Source organism: Protobothrops mucrosquamatus, unplaced genomic scaffold (genome assembly GCF_001527695.2).
Source record: "Protobothrops mucrosquamatus isolate PMUCROS unplaced genomic scaffold, P.Mucros_1.0 scaffold3457, whole genome shotgun sequence".
Taxonomy (NCBI): domain Eukaryota; kingdom Metazoa; phylum Chordata; class Lepidosauria; order Squamata; family Viperidae; genus Protobothrops; species Protobothrops mucrosquamatus.
Window position 1 is genome coordinate 34,675 of NW_015389435.1, and position 16,360 is coordinate 51,034.

Below are 16,360 nucleotides of genomic sequence, written 5' to 3' on the forward strand. Positions count from 1 at the left end.
CGGGCGAATAGTTTCAATGGCTGTTGGCAGCGTCTTGTGCTTTACAGATTCCTGGACAATGGATTGTGCTCTCTTTAGCCTTCAGGGCTACAGAGCGCTCTGTAAAATCAGTCCTCTGTTTGATACAGATTTGTTGTGTAAAAATTGTTCTAACCCTTCACTGATATGTATAATTAACATTCATAGGAACAACATTGGTTCTCATGATAATAACTTAGAACTGGAAGTTCTGGATTCATATCTTTAATCAGGTCGCATTACTTTTCTATTATTTTATTTTTTTCAGTTTAACTAGTTATTTGCTGCTTAAAATCCCAAATAATACATTCCACTTAAATATGCATGTTACACTTTATATTACAGTAAATATGTCTTGAGAATATTTCTGTACATCTAACTCACTAAATAAGCAGCTTGAAATTCTTGTAACAAATTGGTCGTTGCTGTGGCAGCCAGCAATAATCAAGTCAACAACTAAATGATATATTCACTGCATCATGAAATATGACGAAAGATAAAGTTAAGATGGAATCCTAAAAAGAATACGTTGTTCACGTTGTTCAGGTCTTTAAAAATGTTATATTTGATGGAATCTTCTAAGTTGCCAAAAGGCAATACTAAAAATTGATTTTGAACACACAGAAGAAAATTTGATAAAAACATATATGCACACATGCATACATGATATTTCTTAACATTGTTACAGATTAAGAAAAAGATGGCATGCTTATCTGAGATTTTCTGCTTTGAATAAAGCAAAGAATTTTTTGCCATTGCTTTTGGATAATAGTCTGAACTTTTTATAGTGATGAAATTCCTATTTTATTTCACCATCACCTAGACTGAGCTTGTTATATATTTACAGAGCAGTTGTGTGTTCTGTTTGCTCTCTGTTAATCACAACATTTCAGGGCTGGGGGCATTATAACTGTTCACTAGAGTTCTAAACATTTACGTTACAAGTTGTGTTGAATCTTCAAATGATACAAGAATGTATTTATAGCACTAATAATAGCTAATGCAGATTTTATAGTCATGTGAAAAAATAAGTACACTTTACTGAAACTTTTAATTTTTTTACCATATTTCAACATACAAATATTTGATTGTCACTTCAATAATATTGATAGAGAAATGGATATAACAAATATCACATACTTTTCATATTTTGTAGTCCATTTTGTAATTTAAATAAATAAAAATGTAAATTTCACATGTGGAAAAAGTAAATACACCCCACTTTTATCATTACTTCAAATAAAATTAAAATCAGGTGCACCAGATCAAATGCAAATGATTAGAAGATTATTAGAGAGAATCTGGAAGGAACCTGTCTTATTGAAATCTCTGGCATTTGGTTTGATTTGCTCTTCGTTGTTGAAGTGTAGGGTATCAATAGGTCTAGATCGAAAGAGCTCTTTGAGTCCTTCAGAAAGAAATTTATAGATACCTATGAATCTGGGAAGAGATTTAAAACGATGACCAAACAATTGGACATCTATCATTCTACTTTATGGAAGATCATATGGAAGTGGAGAAGATTTCAAACACTTGCAACTTGTCTAGGCCAGGCCACCCCAGCTAGTTCAGTCTGAGAGCAGAACAACAGATTCTGAAAGAAGTCTCCAAAAACCCTAGAATTTTTTCACGTGGCCTACTCATTGTTCTTGCCACTATTGGTGTCAAGATGTATGAGTATATCATTAGAAAGAAGCTGCTCATATTAGATCTACATGGGATGTATGGGGTCTAGGACAACTCGTCATGGCCAACTCGCCACAGCCAACTTGCAACTAACTCGCCACAACCAACTCACCATGGAACAACTTGCCGTAGCAAACTCGTCACAAAACAATTCAACTCTGTATTAATTGTTTCAATCAATTATTTTTATTATTGGTGACAACGTTTTCATCAAAATTATTGTAACTCTTCTATTTTTGGATTCACTTTATTTTATTATTATTGGCCACTGTTCTGTTGAAATTAATTTAACTTTTGTATTTGTTGAATTGTCCTGCACTGAGTTCTCCCGCGGTGAGTTGGCTGTGGTGTTTTGGCCACGGAGAGTAGGCTGTGGCAAGTTGTCCCATTTGGGGAAGAGTGCCAGGAGGAAAAATTTGCTGTCCGAAAAGAACCCCAAGGCAAGACTAAAATTTGCTCGTGAACACCTAGACTAAAGACAAAGACTTCTGAAATAATGTGCTCCGGACAGAAAAAGCAAAGATGAGTTATTTGGCACAGTACCAAAAGACATTTCACCCTTACTAACCATAAAGCATGGTGATTAAAGCTTTGCTATATCAGCACCATAGAATCCATTAGAATTTTTTCATTGGTACTTGAAGATAATGTGAGATCATTTGTCAGAACACTGAAGCTCAACTGAAAATGGATCTTTCAGCGTGACAATGACCCTAAATCTGCGTAGAGAAATTGGGGGAAAAGTTCTTCCCAGTCTATGCTAGAAACTTCTAGACCAGAGGTAGGCAACCTTGGCTCTTTTATGACTCATGGACTTCAACTCCCAGAATTCCTGAGCCAGCATGGAAACCTCTCCCTTTCCCCTCAGCATGGCTGGCTCAGGAATTCTGGGAGTTGAAGTCCACGAGTCATAAAAGAGCCAAGGTTGCCTACCCCTGCTCTAGACAGTTATAAAGAATCACCTACTTCAGGCTGTTTCTGCCAAAAGGGGCAATACCAGGTATTAAAGCCAAGGTTGTTTTTTCCACAGAAAGAAATGGTATATCCGGTTTTTTGTTGTTGAATAAATGAATGCAAAAACAGTTTTCATAGCTTTTTTGTTCAGTCACATCACTTTTATATACTGTTTGAATGAAGATTAAAATAATAATACTAAATATTAAAAAAGAAAACACTTTATGTGGGTTTATGTGTTTTTTCACATGACTGTACAAGTTAAGAGTACTGATTCCCCTATCATTTGAACCCTGCCCAACCTCCCTTAATTTTTGTGAAACTGATTTTATGTAGAGGTAGTCCTTGATTTAAAACCATTCGTTTAGTGACCGTTTGAAGTTACAATGGCACTGGAAAAAAAATGACAGTTGCAGCATCCCTATAATCACATGGTCAAAATTTGGATGCTTGGCAATTGGCATGTATTTATGATGCTTGCAGTGTCATGTGATCCCCTTTTGCGACCCTCTGGCAAGCAAAGGGGAAGTCTGATTCACTTAACGCCCATGTTTCTAACAACTGTGGTGATTTACTTAACAAATGTGGCAAGAAGGGTTATAAAATGGAACAAAACTCACTTAACAACAGTGTTGCTTAGCAATGGAACTTTTGGCCTCAACTGTGATCAATTGGATAAAATTGGGGTTAGGGGAGATCAGGGATAGGCCTGAGAGGTTTTTTTTAAACTTAATCTCTCATCCCCAATATTTCTTACTTAAATTGAGCCCTAGGAATTCATCACTCATTTGCTGCATTGTATTTGTGGAACCAGATAATTCATAGGTCAAGATAGCATACTCGTGCTGGAAATTAAAGATGTTACCTACAGAGTATGAAGCATTGATTTTCATGTAGTTAAAAAGTTTAATTAATTAGCCAATGCTTGGGAGTAATCCCATCTCCCAAATGGTTGATTCTCTGTCATTATTTAATACATTACTCATAATAAAGGTAGCCTACCATTGTTTTAAGGATAATGTGAAATAGCTTATATAATTCAGAACCAGTTTGCAAGCTGTGAATCAGCTCATTTACCACTATTCAAGTTCCTATGGAATGCCATATTTTATAGAGAATAGGCTACTTTTACAGATCTTACTATTTACTTCTAAATTGGTAGAATTTTAGAAAGTTGTAGCAACTTGTCAGAATTGCCTTCAGCTCATCAAAAAGAATATTGTATAGTAATATCCTTTCCACTCTTCTTACCTTGTTATTTTAGAATAGAATTCTTTATTGGCCAAGAGTAGCTGGACACACAAGGAATTTGTTTCAGGTGCATAAGCTCTCAGTGTACATAAAAGTAATAGTGATAATCATGATCATAAACAACATGAAAATACATTCATCATAAATCATAAAATACAACACTTCATCATAAATCATAAGATGCAAAATACTTAGTGATAGTCATAGAATACTAGCTAAGCAAACAACATAAATCATACTGTTTTGACTTCTTTTAATCTTTATATTTGTATAATATGCTAAAATTAAAATGTCTGTGATATAAAGGTATCCATGAATTAACACAGTAACTCTAGTCTAGCAACTTCACATATTTCAGCTGAGAAGTATTTATCACAGAGATCTGTTTTGGTTGCTCTTTTACTGATATCCCAGATTAATTAAACTAGAAACAGATAGATCTGTCTTTGGACTGAATTCATAAACAATAGAAACAAAAGAAATAATGTTCTTGCTTGACAAGTCTACTAGAAAAAGTGGTATATCTTAAACTATGTAGCAAATTTTCATAATAATTTTTACGATGAACATGGAACAAGTTATACTTTGGGTAGTTTTCTTTCTTACATAGGATTCTCTCATGCATACACTTTACTTTAATTTTTAATATAGATTGCAAATATTTTTTTTTTAAAAAAAAACCTTTCTCCCTGTTTTCCTTTATTTTATAGGGTGATATCCATGAAGATTTTTGCAGTGTTTGCAGGAAAAGTGGCCAGCTACTTATGTGTGACACATGCTCACGTGTATATCACTTGGACTGTCTAGACCCACCTCTGAAAACTATCCCTAAGGGCATGTGGATTTGTCCCAAATGTCAAGACCAGGTATTGTTTCACACAAAAGAGTAGGCACCAAAAAGGGTTGTCTGTAGCAGATAAAAAAAAGTTTTCATTTGGTTTACGTAGAGTTAGAAGAACTGGCCTATAAAACATAGCTTATCTAGAAATCATTAGGCATTCCTAAATTAAATGAATTTTGCAGCTCTTAGCTTATTCCTTAATAAGGTTGCCTTTGTTTTCTACATTGCAGGATTTTTTCTGCCATTATTATGTCATAACATAATACTATGGTTAGTTGTCAGACGCAAAGTCAGAAACATTGACAAAATCTTTTTTTGACCTATAAATTATCTCTTGCATCATTATTCATAACTATTTCTCCCCTCTCCACCTACATTAAAGTTTTAATTTGTATGTCAGAAAATCCATTATTTCCAAGCCAGTTAAAGAAATCTATATAATCAGACATAACACTATAATCTCACAACAAAGGACATTTATGGGAGACTCACGTACCAAAATGTCCAATACTTCCCCAAACACTTGTCAGTTTTTCTTTCAGTCTTTCATGTGGGATTTGGCTCTGCAAAGAAATAGCTGGGTTTGCAAGCAAATATATATCCCATTATGGTATGAAGAAGATCAATAAAGAGTGATTGTGATATCCAGATGTGTCTAAACTCCCTTCTCTATTTGCTACTTCAGTTTAAGAGATTCATCACTATTCATTTATAAATTTAAATAGTGTCTGTGTGCAGTAAACTTCCAAGCAATATACACAGGTTAAAATATGTACATAATAACAAAATAATAATAGCTTTTAAAAACAAAAACAAGTATTACATGGAAAAATGAAAGTGCTGTGAGATCATTGCAAGCTTTGTGACTAGGGAGACAGTTTTCCAAGAGTTGGTATCACAGCAACAAGGGCCACCCTTCCGAGTGACTGCCAAATTAATATCCACACGATGACAGCGGTTAGATGTAACACCATGACAAAAAACATTTTCATATATTGTAATGTTACTTTCTTTCTGAAAATCCAGTGCATTTGGTATTTGAGCTACTTACAACAGCAGTTTGTGAGTCAGAAAGTCATTATCCTCTTTACTGAAAATGTAAGATAAGATATATGTTGCCTTTTCATTCCAGTTCGTTTTTTTTTTATAATTCACAGCAGGAAAGGTTTGTAGATTCTCAGGAATGTATAAAATTGCTGAGGCTGTGATTTAGCTGGCCCCCTTTGTGGGAGTAAAAAACAAAAGAGTATTTCATACTGTTAATACTTTTAAGGGCTTTTCAGAAGCTTGTGGAGGAGGTTTTTTTTGCATGCAGTAAATGAAATGATTACTCCCTTGGGGAGAGTTTTGATGTCTTTTTCCACCTAAATAATGCTTTGTTAAGAAATTTAACCAATATTCCAATTGCATTTAGTTACTTATTTTGGAAAAAAAAAATCTGTCTTCCTTGGCAGAGCTGTTGTTGAGTCAGGCAAAGCAGGCTTGTCACTATCATAGGCACTTATGGGTTAATGTTTAATAACACAATTCCTGCCAGCCTGCTACTGTTTTGTTATTTTATGAATGTTTTATAATTCATAGTATTTAAAATATGTGTCCTTATTTAGAGGCCTCTGGAGTGGCAATAATCTAAGCTCCTTTAACAACTTCATAGCAGCAGGGCTATATCTTCCATCCCTCTATTTTCCTCAAAACACAATTATATATCATTTTAGTACATTTATTTTATTTGGTTTGTGAATTGTGCATTCATTAGCAGAATTTACACCCACTATGCAACCAGGTGCTTTTAGTGCTTAGATATACCCTTGCTCATTTCTTTTCTTTAGTGAACCTTCTACTTCCTGCCATCCCAATCCAACTTCTTATGCAGGAGTGGGCCTAGCAATAAATCTTATAAGAAGTTAAAGTTGTTTAACTTTATACAACAATTCTAAGAAGACAACTATGAATGTACATATTGAGAATGATTTTAACGGCTATATCAAGAATCTTCCCTAGAAGTAGAATATGTCAGCCAAATGTTCACCCTTCTTTCTTTCAGATGCTGAAGAAAGAAGAAGCAATTCCATGGCCAGGGACTTTAGCAATTGTTCATTCATATATTGCATACAAAACAGGTAAGTCTTTGGCTTGATTTTTTTGGGAAAAATGATCAGAATGTTTATTCTACAGGTAGTCCTCGAGTTACGAGTGTAATGGAGCCTGCCCATTCCACTCATAACTCAAAAAACTCGTAGAGTGAATCTCGTTCCTTTAGCGAGATCACTCTCTTGCTCGTTAAAATGCATGCGGCTCGTTAAGAAAACATGAGGTATCTCAGGGTGGGGAAGGCCATGGAGGGCCTAGTGATGGAACAGGCCCCCAAGATCTCCCCGAGCCACTAAGATACCGCTTCCCCCTCCCTTCCTGCCACGCCGGATTCAGCTGGCTTCAGGCTTGCTGTCAGGCAGAAAGGAGTTGGGGGCAGGAGCAGGAGACAGGCACCTTTTGCATAGAGAATGAAAGTCTCTGAGATCCGTGATTTGGCGCAACTTCAAACACTTGCGCGAGATCACAGACTCCAGAAACTTCCATTCTCGGTGCAAAAAACACTTCCACGCCGACTCTCCTCTCCTTCAAAGGGAAAGAAACCGCGGCAGAGAGGATTTTTGTAAGGTAAGTGAGTTTGGCGCAGCAGGAAGGGAGGGGGAAGCAGTTGGGAGGAGTGGGGGGAGGAAATAGGGTGAATGTTGCAGTGCCACTCAAGTTGCTTGTAAGGGCGAACGACTGCCGTGGTGCTGCAATATTTGTAACTTCAGGACTTGCTCGTAAACACTAGTGAATCCATCTGCAACATCAGGAATAATGCAGCATCGCAATCACAGCCATTGAATGGTGGTCCAGTGTAAAAAAAATTGATGAGAGAGCATATCTATATAGTACAACTAATAACCTCTTTTCCACAGCAAAAGAAGAGGAAAAACAGAAATTATTAAAATGGAGTTCAGATTTAAAGCAGGAAAGGGAACAATTAGAACAGAAAGTCAAACAACTCAGCAATTCTATAACAGTAAGTATTAACCATTGCCAGGTAATCATTTGTTTATACCTCTTTGCTTTTCACTAAGAACCATGAAAAGAGGATTTATTTTTTTTACCTCATATCAATCTGGAGATGAGGGGTCCTTGTGCTCTCTGAGCAATAACCCAATCAAAGAACTGTTTAGCTAGCACTAAACAGCCCAACCAAAGAACCACCAAGACCACCCCCACCAACACTGGCAGGGCAAGCCACTAGAATATAAACTGACAGCAAACAACACTCCTTACTAGCACTGATGATGTTACCTAGTTTGGGTAATGAAATGTCTGCAAGAAAACAACCAAGCTTAGAGAGCACCAAGGACCCCTGATTTCAACCCAAATCGCAATTCGGGTGCTTGACAACTCACTTGCATTTATCATGCACTCTGTAATTTGTTCTTTTCTTTCAATCTCAGCAAAGTTTATACATTTCAGCAATCACATATTTGTTACTTGTATACAATTCAGTTTCAAATTCTTTTTTATGTTTTTCAATTTCAATTACTTTTTATCTATATTAAGTCTCTTAATTGTACATGTGAAAACCATTGCATACTAAATCCCTTGCAGTAAATTGATCTCTTAACTTCATTTAAGCTCTCCATGTTTTTGTACCAGCAAATCTTGATATGTTAACCATTTCTCTTGGCCCACCATTTCTTTTCTGTAAAATGCTTCTTATGCTGAAACCAATAAAGGCATTTTGGGGCACAGCCTGAGTTTGTACCTATTCCATATTCTTTGTACTGTACTCCCAACATAACCTCATCCAAAGTTAAAGATGGTAACTTACCAGATCTTGGAGTACACAAAACCCACAGCCACTTAGTCTTGCTAGGGTTTACTTGCAGCCTTCCATCTAGATCTTGGCACTGGGTAAGAGCATTGATATTTTAATATTTCCACTCTTTCTCCATATTAAAATTGTATCATATTTGAATTAATTTCTAAATGTATAAATGAAAAGGATATATTTTCATTTTTTTTAAAAAAAAGTAGCCATATTAATACAAATTCCAATTTTACTAGTCTTTTTTATATTTTTAAAAAACTAGTTGTTTGCAATTAATCATGGAAAATTCCAGTATGATTTTTGGCCAGTCCTTTGGTCTCATCCCAGTCTATTTTATGGAGATAAATAAAAGCTGCCTTGAGTTCCTGGAGAAGAGGGAAGATATCTAATTAGCTAATAAGAACTTTGTAGGCTCAAAGACAGTCATTTTTCACATTCTATTTATTTTAACATCTCTTGAAGCCCACTCCATTTCAAGAAAACACACTGGTTTCACATACAAGGAACCTTGATTAGACTCTGGTTAAATTGATTGATTAGTTATGTACCAGCAAGTCGTTGATTCCTAGCATTCACATACATTTTCTTCATGACAGTCTGTACCCACTCTTTCAAGTCTTCCAATGGTTTGTAGTTAGACTGTTTATGTTCTGTGAGATACCCAGGGCTATGGTACATAAGATGGACGATTATATGAGTTATTTTTAAAAAACCAAATATATAAAGTATTTGTTGCCATTTCTGGCAGCTCAAATTATCAGTTTTGTTATTTCCCTTTCTATGAAACTTGTGAGAAGAAAATCAGTTTATGTTCTAAACCAGAGATATACTGCAAAGTATTCTTGTACTAGCCACACAAATTTAGACTGTACCTCTTCTACTCTCCAAAACAGATAACTATCATAGTCATAATGGACTTGCTGTTCATCTAGTGATTAGACATAATATAGAAATATGCATCATATGCTATCTTTGCAGCTTTTGTATAGAAATTTATTTTCTTGCACAGATTGTTCCTGTTGAATCAAGGTGTGTGTATGGTAAATCAGAAATATGTCATAGACGGACAGAAAGAAATTTCAGCTATTCAAAGGGAATATTTCAGTGTTTAACTTGCTTTTTAAAACTGAGAATCCACAACTGATTATTTCACATTACTAAGTACAGTATCTTTCTATTGTTATCTACAGTATAGCACAAACATAACTTTAAATCAGATGTACACAGAGCTACACGCAAGCAAAAATGTTTCTTTTTTTAAAAAAAAGATATTTCTATAAATGTAAGTCCATTTGAGCTAAATGCAGTTTGTTTTGCATACCATTTTCACATTTTGCCTTCTTTATTTGTATTAGTTCAGGCTTTTTTTAGCAATGTACTCACTAAGATTAATGTTCTGATTCACTTCAGAAATGTATGGAAATGAAGAACACAATCCTGGCAAAACAGAAGGAAATGCACAGTTCGTTGGAGAAGGTAAAACAGTTAATTCGCCTCATCCAAGGCATCAACCTTTCCAAATCCATAAACTCTGAGGGCAGTTCAGCAGCCATCTCCAATGGCACGGACTCCGCCAGTAACGTGACAGCGGCCACCTCCGCCCCAGCCTCTTCCCCCTCCCAGAGCTGCATGGTGAACTGTAAGAAGGGCAATGAGACTAAATAACAGAGCACAATAAGAAGGAGCCTGAGGAGATGGCAGCAAAGCAGAAGAACATAACAGACCCTCTAGAAAAGGAAATGGATTTCTTCTGGAAAATACAAGAAACTCTTTAGTTCCAGAAAGAGTATGAAGATGCTCGTGCCGGGCGGCACCAAGTTTGCCAATTGATCCTTCTTATTCTGTGTGTACGTGCAAAGTTTGGACCATGTTACATGAATAGTGCCAGCTGGAGGTTCTTAGCCAGCACCATGCCAAGTTAAATAAGATATTTACTCTCTATATTTTACACCAGAGTGTGCCTGCAGCAGCCTCCACAGCCACTATAGGTTTGTTTTTTTATTTTTATTTGGGGGTAGGGAGCAGGGAGCAGCAGGTTTCAGATCTTATCTATAGGCCAGTTTTTGTTTAGCTAGGGGAACTTCAAATCCAAAGAGCCTGCGGGCTTTTTCTGTTTCTAAATTGTCCATACTACTAAACCAAAAATGCAAAAATAAGAATTAACAAATCCTAGTATCTTAAAAGGGGGATGGGGGAGGGGATAAAAACTTTTATCTAGTAAGCAGTATTTACCACTGTTTTTTTCAGAAAAACACAACAAAGGATCAGGAAGGATTTTTCAGTAAGTATCCAAAAGGCTGAAGATTACTAGACTGGCAGCTTTGGGTTGTCGTCCCTCCCCCCCACTTTCTCTCTCTTAATGCATTCAGAAAATATATTCAGATGCAAATAAAATGCATTGTTGATTTAGTTGCTACATTAAGAAGGAAGCTTTTACTGAGGTAGGGAAGGAGACTAATATGATCAGCCTGCATTTTTATAAAGCAGGCCATGAGTGAAAAGAATTTTTTTTTCTCTTTTTGGTACATTTGTCCAGCAAAAACAGTATCCCAAACAGCACAACACATGTCCCTAATGTATTGCCCAAATAGGTAAAATGCCTGTTTCCTTCGTTCCTTTCTCTTTGGGTTACAAATGTAAGGAATAGAAAAAAACTCTTTTTTTTTTTCAGGCTGACAGTCCAATAAAAAGGTAGATGGGACCTTGCATGGTATAGATTAGAAGTAATAGTGTCAGTGAGATACAGTGAGTCGTTGTGAGTCCGTGTGTCATCGTTTTGGGCACTGTTTTTTATGCAAGGGCAAATCTTTGTATCTGGGGAAAAACAACTTTTTTTAAATTAAAAAAAGAAAAAAGATATTGAGGTCTTCCTAGTGTTACTTAAAATAAGATCAAGGTAAGAAACATTGTAAAAAATTACAAAAAGTGCTATTTGTTTCCTAAACAAGTGATTTCTATTAAAAAGGTGTCAGAACTGGAGTAAATTCTGTGTACTTAGATTTTTTTTAAAAAGAAAAAAAAACAGATTTTATTTCTGGTATTGCCATAATGCTGTGGTTTCAGTTTGAAAATGCCTTGGGGTGGATATCTTGATATTGTCATGCCATTGAAATAGCCTTCACAATTAAAACTGAATCTGAGCTGAAACCATTTTTTTAAACTAAGGGGATTTTTTCTCTCTGTAAAAGCACAGAGAATAGCATTGACAGCATTAATCATTTTTATTCTATTGCAATATAGCACCTAAGCTGAGGGATAACACTTCTTTATCTTACTTTTTAAGATAATTGTCAAACTAATCCTGCAATGATCAAAAGGCTGATGCTGGACATCAAATCTGTAAGCTTGAAATAGCCAGTTTTGTATATATCAGTGCAATCACCCAACATGTTTTTTGTGGCAGAACTCATGTCACTAAATCATGACAATGTGGACCCAAACATTATCTGGATACATGTTAGCAGAACTCTTATTTCTGCTAATCACTAGTGGTACAGGTGCGCTTATTCTACATTAAAGATCTATGCATCATTATGCACTTTATTTGTACATTCATTTCAAGTTCGCTAGTTATTGTAGCAGTTCTGTTTTTCTTGTGGCTTCCATTCTTGTCCCTGAAGCTTTAGTCATTTTTAATTAGGCTTCTTACTTTTAGAGCCCAGCAACTGATCGTTCATTCTCAAGTTAATTAGTGAAAAATAAAAAAAATCCTGTCAATCAGAACTTGCTTTACATTTGAAATGTCAGGCTTTACTGTCAACTCTTGATATTTTGTAGTGAAGCTAGCATATTTCCAAAGATTATATGTCATTAATGGGTATAAATGAAAGACAGCCAATCAGATTGACAGCTGCTCTGAGTATACAATATTATCACAAGAATGCACAGAGCAAATATTACTAGAATCACAAGTTTGTAAATTTTGTGTCTTAGTAAGCCAACCATTTAATAAACCATTTTGATATTGTTGCCTGCCTGGGATGTTTTAGCAAGCAAGATTACATGTATGATGAGTTGACAAGCTTTTAGCCCTTTTAGGTTTAGACACCTTTTTGGGAAAAAGGAATGAATGAAATTGGCCAGTTTTCTCTGCTGATGACAGCGAACAAGATCTCAAATATTAGTTTATTCCCATTTGCTGGGTCCCTGGATCATGAGTTCACTTCGAATTGACTGAAGTATAGTGGCCACGGTCACTTCCTGTCCTTTACAGGGAAGTGGAATAAATGCAGAACTACTCTTCCTGCTAAATGTGACTTAAAGGCTGAAACAGTGACCCCATGGGAAGTTATTCTCTGTATGTTGTAAATTGTGAATAACAACATTTTGAGTCTGCCTCAGAAAGGAAGGGTAACTTGTTTATAAAGAAGCATAAAAAAGTGTTGGGTTCCAGTTTCATATTGTATGAAGGATATGATTTCTTGAGGCAAGTCTCCCATGTATTGGAAATCTGTTTTGGATGTAAATCTTTTGTCTTCTGACTAGTAAGATTGTCACCCAGCACTATTTGATATTATGAATAAGGCTGTTGTCAGTTTATCATTCTGCAATTTTATACATGCATACTTTTCTTTGCATCTCCTGGCCTAGAATTGTAACCAGTTAAGATGAAGGGAAAGAGAGGAAAACAATCATTAGCAGGCTATTCTGAATTCTCAGTATCCAGAAACAAAATGTTGTTCATAGATTTGAGTTTTGAAAATACAGCACAAAATATAAAATAAAATTTGGACTTTATAGGAGGATTCTTCCATATTTACAGAATGGATAAATATTTGTTTTATTGAACAAAAAAAAATGTGCAATGATCTAATGGATGTTAGATTTTCTTCAATGCAAGGGATTGCTCTCAAAATAAAAGGGAACCACAGAAAAGATTTTTTGTTAGATAAGATTGTCATTGTAAATTATTTTATTAGCTAGAATTACCAAGTTCAGTGTTTCTGATAACACTTCATGTCAGCACTATGTCAGAGAAATATTCAGAAACATCATTAGAAAAGAGAAACCATGCTTATGCTAGTGGCTTGCAATTAGTCTTGGTTTTCTCCTCCTCCTCCTCAATTTTCTACAGCCTCTGCTCAGTGCCACATTGGCTGTTTATATCTTGTCAGCTGTATCAATATATCACAATACATTTTCTTATAAATGTGTGGTGCTGTATATCATGGAATTCACTGTGAACATGTGAGGAAGTAGTTTGGAGTTAAAAAAAATATTTTGATTTATATTGTAAAAAAATGAAAGAATTGATTAGATGGGCTGGTCCATTGTGGGACTTGGTGCAGTTAATCTATTGGAAAATTGTATCAAATAATTGTGCAAACGCAGATTTGTGATGCAGCTGTAGGCCAGCAGCATGCTTCCCCATTGCTTAACATTGTGATTCCCCTTTATTTTAAGATTTTGATCCTCTTTAATCCATTGATTTCCTTTAAAATGTGAACACATAGCAAAGCATTCTTAGTCATTCTACAATCTTTTCTTTTTTTAAAAGTTCCTACTTAAGACAGGTGCTCTGATCAATTCAGAATTACAGTGTATAGTTAATGTATGACCCTCCGCTACAAATCCTAGAATTACAAATTTTGTTCCTCTTTATAGTTGTTTATTTCCTCCCCCCCCCACAAAAAAAGCTCAGCTCTGACAATAAGTGAAAGCAAGAAGGTCCCACTAGTGAATTTGGTTCAGAAAAAACACAAATGCCTCATAAAAAGGGGGGTTGATTCCTTCCTCCAACTGATTTATGTAGTTTTTGTACATAAGTTATGAAGTTACGCTAATTCCTGGGCTCTACCAATGTGATATAGTTGAACACAAAAGCAGAGTGGCCTAGTTCTTTCCCAATGTGTCTTCCCATTAACAGGTGATCATGAGAGACCTTAAGGTTCTGTAATGTTGTTCAAATATTGATAAATGTATTGCATCTCTAAGAATGGATAATAACTGGCTGTTGTCTTATGTAGATGCCTTTCCATTTTTAGGGTAGCTCTACACAGCTCTTCCATTTTTAAAAATCATTGTTACTGAAATAAGTATTTAGCATTAAATATCTCCCTGTCTCCAACCCTTATTCTACCTCAGTTTATCTAAGGTCTCCTTTGTAAAGTACAAGATCTTTAAAATGAATGTTTGGAGTTACACATCACATGTAAGCCATAATGTGGCTTTGGCTTACTGTATACAAATCAGACATTATGATTTACTCAGCAAGATTTGGTTTAGCGTGAAGTATGAACCCTGCCAAGGAGTCAATTCTATTCCACTAGAATTGTAAATAACTGTCTTCAAATATTCACAAAACGTTAAACACTTGGAAGGAAGCAGTGTGTCTCTCTTCTGTAATCCTTTTTCACCATTCTTTATGTGTAGAAGATTGCTGAGATGCTCCTCTACCCAATAAAGGCTTTCCATGCAATTTAGAACCCCGATTTAATATCACAAAGGAGTCTTTCCTTTGCAAATTTCCCTCTACATATTGAAGGCAATAAAAGCAAAGTTTGGGGTGTTACATCTGCTATCTACGTTATTTAGATATAGAAACAGTGCTCTTTGGAAATGCTTGATGAGTTCTTATCTTTATTTCCCTTCTTCTCCAATATCTCGGTGATTTTTGTATTTTGTAAGCTATATACTTACATATCAGCCTTGATGTCAGGAACATGGTAGTTGGATCACTGTGAAGGGTCTTGTTCTGAGAATCTGATACTTCAGTAAGGAGTACACCAAACTTTTCTGTTAACTGTTCTACTCTTGTTGTGGAATAAAGGTAGGTCTTGGAGAATGAGGTACCCCCTTCATGATTGTATCTCTTAAAACAGAGGTCCCCAACCTTTTGGGCACCAGGGACCAGTTATGTGGAGAGGTTTTTCCGCGGACTCGAGGGGGCGTGGCTTTATGTGCTGTCTGCATCCCACAGAAGGGGCTTTGCTTGTTTGTGCGGCCCTGGCATGCTGCGGCCCGGTACCGGTCCACAGACCGGGGGTTGGGGACCCCTGCCTTAAAACACCAAGGAAAAATCTCATTAGCGCTAATTTGTATTATGAATATTAGGCATGAATTAATTCCAATAGGAATTAAGACAGGGCTGAAATTTTGGTATCTTAAGTAGGAAACTCTTGGTTTAGTTAAAAAAAGGAGTTAAATGCTAATTTATTTAGGCTTCCTTGTCAAGTACACATGATGTATTTAATGTTACACTAATTTGTATCTTATTTTGTAATTTATTCAGTTTTGCAGTTATAGAGATATTCCTGCTGACTTCCTTATGAATCACCTGTGTATCTTTATTTTAAGACATGATTCAATTGCTTATAACACAATTTTTTGATAATTGGAACAGGACTCCTTACAGTAATTGGTTTGTGATAAAAAAAAGTGGCTGACCTCACGGAAAACTCCATTTTTGCTTTTCCAGCAGTAAGTCTCCAGCCTTGCATATCCAACTTTGGAATCACATTCAGGAACACACAGCCTCATGCAGCCAGCAGTTGGCCACTCCATACCTTACCTTCTCCAATGTATGTTCCAACTAAACTCAACTACACTTGTACTGCCTCTGCAACCCAGCTCTTATATCGTTTGTAAGACTTTATTTACATGAATTGGGTGCAACCTCAGTTTCACAGATGGTCACCCTGTGAATGGTATACAGATACATGACTTGGTTTAGCCAAGGGTTTTGCTTTTGCTTTTTTTGAGGGAGATTAAGATAAAAAAGAAATAGCCTGGTGCTCATAATGATTTTTCAG

General features: G+C 35.8%; 1 protein-coding gene across 1 annotated transcript in view; it reads left to right on the forward strand.

Moving 5' to 3' along the window:
• The window catches only part of PHF21A (PHD finger protein 21A), a gene marked incomplete at its 5' end in the record, with an annotated part of 40,012 nt that extends 27,771 nt beyond the window's left edge, over positions 1 to 12,241 (forward strand). The window contains 4 exons of the mRNA XM_015827041.1: positions 4,620 to 4,775; positions 6,795 to 6,870; positions 7,699 to 7,802; positions 10,020 to 12,241. Of these exons, the coding sequence (XP_015682527.1) occupies positions 4,620 to 4,775; positions 6,795 to 6,870; positions 7,699 to 7,802; positions 10,020 to 10,274 (591 nt within the window). The remainder of the gene's footprint in view (positions 1 to 4,619; positions 4,776 to 6,794; positions 6,871 to 7,698; positions 7,803 to 10,019) is intronic.
• Positions 12,242 to 16,360: the final 4,119 nt, after the last annotated feature.